This window comes from Sinocyclocheilus grahami, unplaced genomic scaffold (genome assembly GCF_001515645.1).
Source record: "Sinocyclocheilus grahami isolate Dianchi unplaced genomic scaffold, SAMN03320097.WGS_v1.1 scaffold881.1, whole genome shotgun sequence".
Classification (NCBI taxonomy): Eukaryota; Metazoa; Chordata; class Actinopteri; order Cypriniformes; family Cyprinidae; genus Sinocyclocheilus; species Sinocyclocheilus grahami.
Window position 1 is genome coordinate 183,282 of NW_015506060.1, and position 6,034 is coordinate 189,315.

Below are 6,034 nucleotides of genomic sequence, written 5' to 3' on the forward strand. Positions count from 1 at the left end.
GTGTGAGTGTGTGAGTGAGTGTGAGTGAGTGAGTGAGTGTGTGTGTGAGTGAGTGAGTGAGTGAGTGAGTGTGTGTGTGTGTGTATTGTGTTCTATATACAGTATATTGTCTTCTTTCAGTAAACTGAGTACAGACTGTTTAATGGTTTGATGAATGAAGAGTGTGTTGTCTCTTGCGCAGGTTTCTCCAGCTTGTCTCTGGGAGACCAGATGAGTCTACTGCAGAGCGCATGGATGGAGATCCTGATCCTGAGCATCGTCTTCCGCTCGCTGCCCTACGAGGACGAGCTGGTGTATGCGGAGGACTATGTGATGGACGAGGAGCACTCGCGGCTCACGGGCCTGCTGGACCTCTACGTGTCCATCCTACAGCTCGTGCGCAAGTACAAGAAGCTCAAGGTGGAGAAGGAGGAGTTCGTCACGCTGAAGGCCATCGCACTCGCCAACTCAGGTATCAGCAGCTTTAGATTGATTCGTTTGTTTGTTTGTTTTATATTTATATATATATTTTTTTTACATTTATACATATGCCATTCAATTGTTTGGAATCATTTTTTTGTTGTTGTTTTAATTCATACATTTATTCAGCAAGGACACATTAAATTGCACATCCAAAGTGACAGTAAAGACATTTATAATGTTACAAAAGATTTCTATTTCAAATAAATGCTGTTCTTTTGAACTTTCTGTTCATCTGTGAATCCTGAAAAATAAAATGCATCACAGTTTCCACAAAAATATTGTGCAGCACAACTGTGTTCAACATTGATAATAATCAGAAATGTTTCTGGAGCAGCAGATCAGCATATTATACTGATTTCTGAAGATCATGTGACACTGAAGACTGGAGGAATGATGCTGAAAATACAGCTGCGCATCACAGAAATATATTACAGTTTAACAGAGATTCACATAGAAAACTGCTGTTTGACATTGTAATAATATTTCACAATTTTACTGTTTTTACTATATTTTTCATCAAGTAAATGCAGCCTTGGTGAGCATGAGACTTTGAATATAGATTTTTTTCTTTAACAAATTAACCTAACCAGCTGTCACATTTGTCACGTTCTGAGATAAATCGATCATTTTATTTTGATTGATGTTTTAGCATCATATCCCACTTGTTCCTCTCATACACATTTCACTGTCAGGCAAGAACTGCACAGAAAATCAATTAACCTACATTTAAAATCTCTAAAATATGTGATAAATATTAACATTAAAAGTATTAAATAAAAGTTCAAGGACAAGCACAACGTCACCACATCACATTCAGCCTTTACATTTACAGTAACAGAGAGGAATCACAGTAAACCTCAGAGCTTTACACTGGCTGTTTTTATCAATATCATCTTTCACTTAAAGTATATACAAGCCAAAACCAAAATAGCTACTGTAATGTTTTATTTTTCTACTCTGTTGTGTTACATTGCGTCAATTAAATTTCTGAAGAGCCTTAAAAAGGAGCCACATACAAAGATTGACCTGACGTGTACAGTATACACGGTTTCTCACTGAATGCTTTATTTATCAGTACGGTATACTCGAGCATACTCACATGTTTCCGGTGACATGAGTCCTGAGGACGGACACAGCCCGTGTAAAGATGAAGGGAGCAGAAACAGAAGAGCACTGCCGTGTTTCTCTCTCCATAAGAGTAGCCACGGGGCCCAGCCGCTGCCACAGATAAATTTAGCATTTCATTAGGAACACCAGGGCTGTCAATAAAATGTGTAAAGTCGAATGGAATGAGTATCAGCGAGCGTTCGGGGGAGAAGACACAGGCCTGTATCGACAGCTGGCTTTTCAGAAGGCAGGCCCCGTCCTCGCCTGATCAATGCGGCCCGCGCTCCGCCTCGTTTTATTCTGCCGTCTCGTCCGCTGTCTCTCTTTGTCTGGCTGAGAAATGAAAATGCTGATGGTTGGCTTTGGCGCGCATGGGGGATTACGGGAGAGAGAGAGACGCGCTCTGTCCGATGGCTCTCGCGGGACTGCCGCTGTCTGACAGCTGTGAAAATTCATAGCCATTGATTTTGTAATTAGCAGTTTATCAATCGTATCGACAGGCTCTTTCTGATGGATTGCAAGGAAATTGTTTCTTCAGATGTGTTTTTTTAACCTCCACCTCTCGCACACACTCACACACACACACACACACACACTCACACACACACACACACTCTCTCACACACGCCTTCTGTCTGTCTCTGTTTCACACTGCGAAATGTGATTCTTCCTCAGTATTTTTGTCTTGTTTTCCAGTATAAATATCTAAACTTAAATTATGATAGATTCACTTCAGAAGCAAAATGACAAGATAGTAAGTCTTATTAATGGAAAAAAATTAATCAAAATTAAATGAGTTTATGCTTAAAACTAGGGGTGGGCGATATGGCAAAAATATCATATCACAATTTTTTTATTTTTTTTTCAGAAATATCACAATTTCACGTCACATAAATACTTTTTAAATCAGTATTTATATACAGTATTTTTCAAAATTTTTGGGGTCAGTAAAATTGTTTTAATGTTTTGAAAGTCTCTTCTGCTCACCAAAAAAATACAGTAAAAACGGTAATATTGTAAATATATTTTCTATGTGAGTATCTGTTAAACTGTAATGTATTTCTGTGATGCGCAGCTGTATTTTCAGCATCATTACTCCTCTGTCTGTCTCTGTTTCACACTGCGAAATGTGATTCTTCCTCAGTATTTTTGTCTTGTTTTCCAGTATAAATATCTAAACTGCCTTAAATTATGATAGATTCACTTCAGAAGCAAAATGACTAGATAGTAAGTATTATTAATGGAAAAAAATGAATCAAAATTAAATGAGTTTATGCTTAAAACTAGGGGTGGGCGATATGGCAAAAATATCATATCACAATTTTTTTATTTTTTTTTCAGAAATATCACAATTTCACGTCACATAAATACTTTTTAAATCAGTATTTATATACAGTATTTTTCAAAATTTTTGGGGTCAGTAAAATTGTTTTAATGTTTTGAAAGTCTCTTCTGCTCACCAAAAAAATACAGTAAAAACGGTAATATTGTAAATATATTTTCTATGTGAGTATCTGTTAAACTGTAATGTATTTCTGTGATGCGCAGCTGTATTTTCAGCATCATTACTCCAGTCTTCAGTGTCACATGAATAAAATCTCAGTGACTCCAAACTACTGAACGGTAGTGTAATAAATATATAATTTTATTGTTAAAATTATTTATTATTTAAAAACTATTTAAAATAAACAAAATACTATGTCGGTACGTTACAGATGTCGGTACGTGTACTCAGCATGTGTGATGTTTGTTGTTCTGGTGACAGACTCTATGCACATAGAGGACGTGGAGTCGGTGCAGAAGCTCCAGGACGCCCTTCACGAAGCGCTGCAGGACTACGAGAGCTGTCAGCACACAGAAGACCCTCGGCGGGCGGGGAAGCTGCTCATGACGCTGCCGCTGCTCCGGCAGACGGCCACCAAGGCCATCCAGCACTTCTACAGCATCAAGATGCAGGGCAAGGTGCCCATGCACAAACTCTTCCTGGAGATGCTGGAGGCCAAGGTCTGATTGGCCGCTCGTCGCGTGACATCATCGGGGCCAGAGACTGCGGAGGACAGCCTGAGATGTTTTTAAAGACCTGGAAAAAAATAATAACTTGGTTTAAATCATAAATATAAATGGAAAAATAATTTAAAAATCTATAACAAATACTATGTACTTGTACAGTGATGCTTTTTGTTCTTGATCTGTGCTTATATATGATGGAAGAAACTGTAAGTCATTTCAGAGTGAGTAGTCATTTTTTCGTTCCGCTAACTCTCTGTACGTGTCGCCAACAACCTCAGTGCGGCCCTCGGACGACGCCAGGACACCTTGAGGACTTGTAAATATTCATGGCAGGATTTGGCCGAGGCTGGACGTGGAAGCTGCTGCCGGTTCTTCCCTAAATGTGAACTTGCTGATGTCCTTGAAAATACCTCTTCTTGAATCCTGGGAGGACGATGCTTGTGACGCGTTTATCCGGGATCTCAGTCATCTTACTCTAGTAGCTCAGCAATAAATCGAGCCGACGGCGAGAGGACGAGGAGCGCCCACCTCTTGTGTTGCACTGTACTGCTTTTTTTAACGACTTGTTATTGTTGTCGTTGATGTTTTGGCCTGAATGTAGTCGGTGGGTGGAGGGGACGAGGTTTCAAAGGATTTACGACGCGTGGCAGAAGTCCAGGACTCTCCGTGTTCAAACAATCAGATGCCCGTATGTCAAACGGCCTATTTTGGGCTTGTTAAGCCACCGGCTGAGGAAACGAGGTGCCCGTCATCATCTGCTTTTATAGCCATGTATCTGAATGAAGGTGGGCGGCAGGTGCGGGTCTTTATCACCAGCTTTATTTTTAGGTCTTGGAAGACGACAGCAGATTGAACTGGAGAGGTGTTTGACCTCATGTTGACACAATAGCATCGCTTTGAAAATGGCCTTCGAACTCGCCGTCCCTATAAACAGCTTATTACGCTTAGATCCGCTTGACAGCAGACCGTTGTACGGCTATTAGTCCGAGATATCCATTAGGAATATCCCGAGAAGCATTAGCTCTGAGAACGGCAGCAGTGTCATTGCGTGGACTGGGACGTCGGCGTACGCTACTGATGTCATTTACTTGAAGTGAACTGTGGGCTGTCGGGATGCAATGCTGTGACTGAAGGATCACAGGGTTTGATTGTGTCCTGGGGTGCGTTTCCCAAAAGCAACTTTGGTCACCAACATACAGTAGTTTAGCAATTCTCAAGCTTGTGTGGTTGGAAGTACAACTTTCGACCTGCGGTTATAAGCGTCTTGTTGGAATGACGTGGACTTAAATAGATCATGCTCAATTTGCACATTAAGCAAGATAACATGCAGTACATTCTATAGCCTTCATTGTATTTAAATGTTCAATTCAATTCAAATTTTGTCAAATATACATTGCTACAAAGCAGCTTTACAGAAAATGCATGCATCTACATTACAATTTAGAGTGATCTACTAAATCACCTGTGATTTTTCGATGGTTTTTTTCATTTCATGATACTTGGACATTTTGTTCTACGACGTAAACCCCATAGGAGAATCTGGAGGGAAGCTGTGGCAAATTACTCTTCCGGGTTTTGACGTCATGGTTGCAGCACTGTATACATTTCAATCTATATATTTTGGTGTGTCAAAAATCAGCTGCGTTTTTGAAGAGCGTGCATGTAAGTAAAAGTGTAAGCGAATCCCAGAGTATGAGGTGTTTGAATCAAACATCAAATGAAGCAAAATGATGGGAGATCACAAATAGTTAACTAGTCCTGACTGAATAAACCAATTACATATCGCATATTAATGTGATATTAAAAAACAAATGGCTTTCTGTTGTTTGTGCAAATTAACTATAACAATCGGACATTAAAGGTACGGTCACATTAATAAAATTTGCAAAAAATGTAGAGATGTTTGAAGCACTTTCAAGCCTGTTGCATGGTGAATTCACGTGAACAAAATCTGCATGATTGTGCAAAACTCTCGATAACACAGATTCCGATTGGACTGACTGGATTTCGCCTGTGAAATTTTTGCCGAGCAACAGTAAATGTGACCACATCTTATTTGCAATCTTGAATTGATTAATTAGCAGTCGTTATTACTCCACCGTATGTGTGTGACGTCATTAACGACAGGCCTATTTTGTCATCAGCGACGGAAGTGTGAACATGCTACTACGGTTTTGGGAAACAGTTGTGACTAGTTAGTTGCATTGCACTACGGTGGTTAAGCAGCGAGTTTGGTCATGTTTGGGAAACGCACCCAAGGTCGAATCTCTCTCTGCATTCCTGAAGGCTCTCATTGGCCTCCTAATGGCGAGAGACTTCGCAGAGAACTTGAACCCGCCACAGTCTCGAGCCGACCAGACGAGATAGGGAGAGAGAAGATAATACAGGGATTCATTTTATATGCAGCGGCGCAACTGTGTGGATTCACATTAGGGATCAATTCTGACTGAAATCA

At 40.2% G+C, this 6,034-nt stretch overlaps 1 protein-coding gene across 1 annotated transcript in view; it reads left to right on the forward strand.

The window, feature by feature from the left end:
• The window catches only part of LOC107563613 (estrogen-related receptor gamma-like), a 35,284-nt gene extending 30,390 nt beyond the window's left edge, over positions 1–4,894 (forward strand). The window contains exons 5-6 of the mRNA XM_016248519.1: positions 182–451; positions 3,335–4,894. Coding sequence (XP_016104005.1) covers positions 182–451; positions 3,335–3,579 — 515 coding nt within the window. The 3' untranslated portion in view covers positions 3,580–4,894. The remainder of the gene's footprint in view (positions 1–181; positions 452–3,334) is intronic.
• Positions 4,895–6,034: the final 1,140 nt, after the last annotated feature.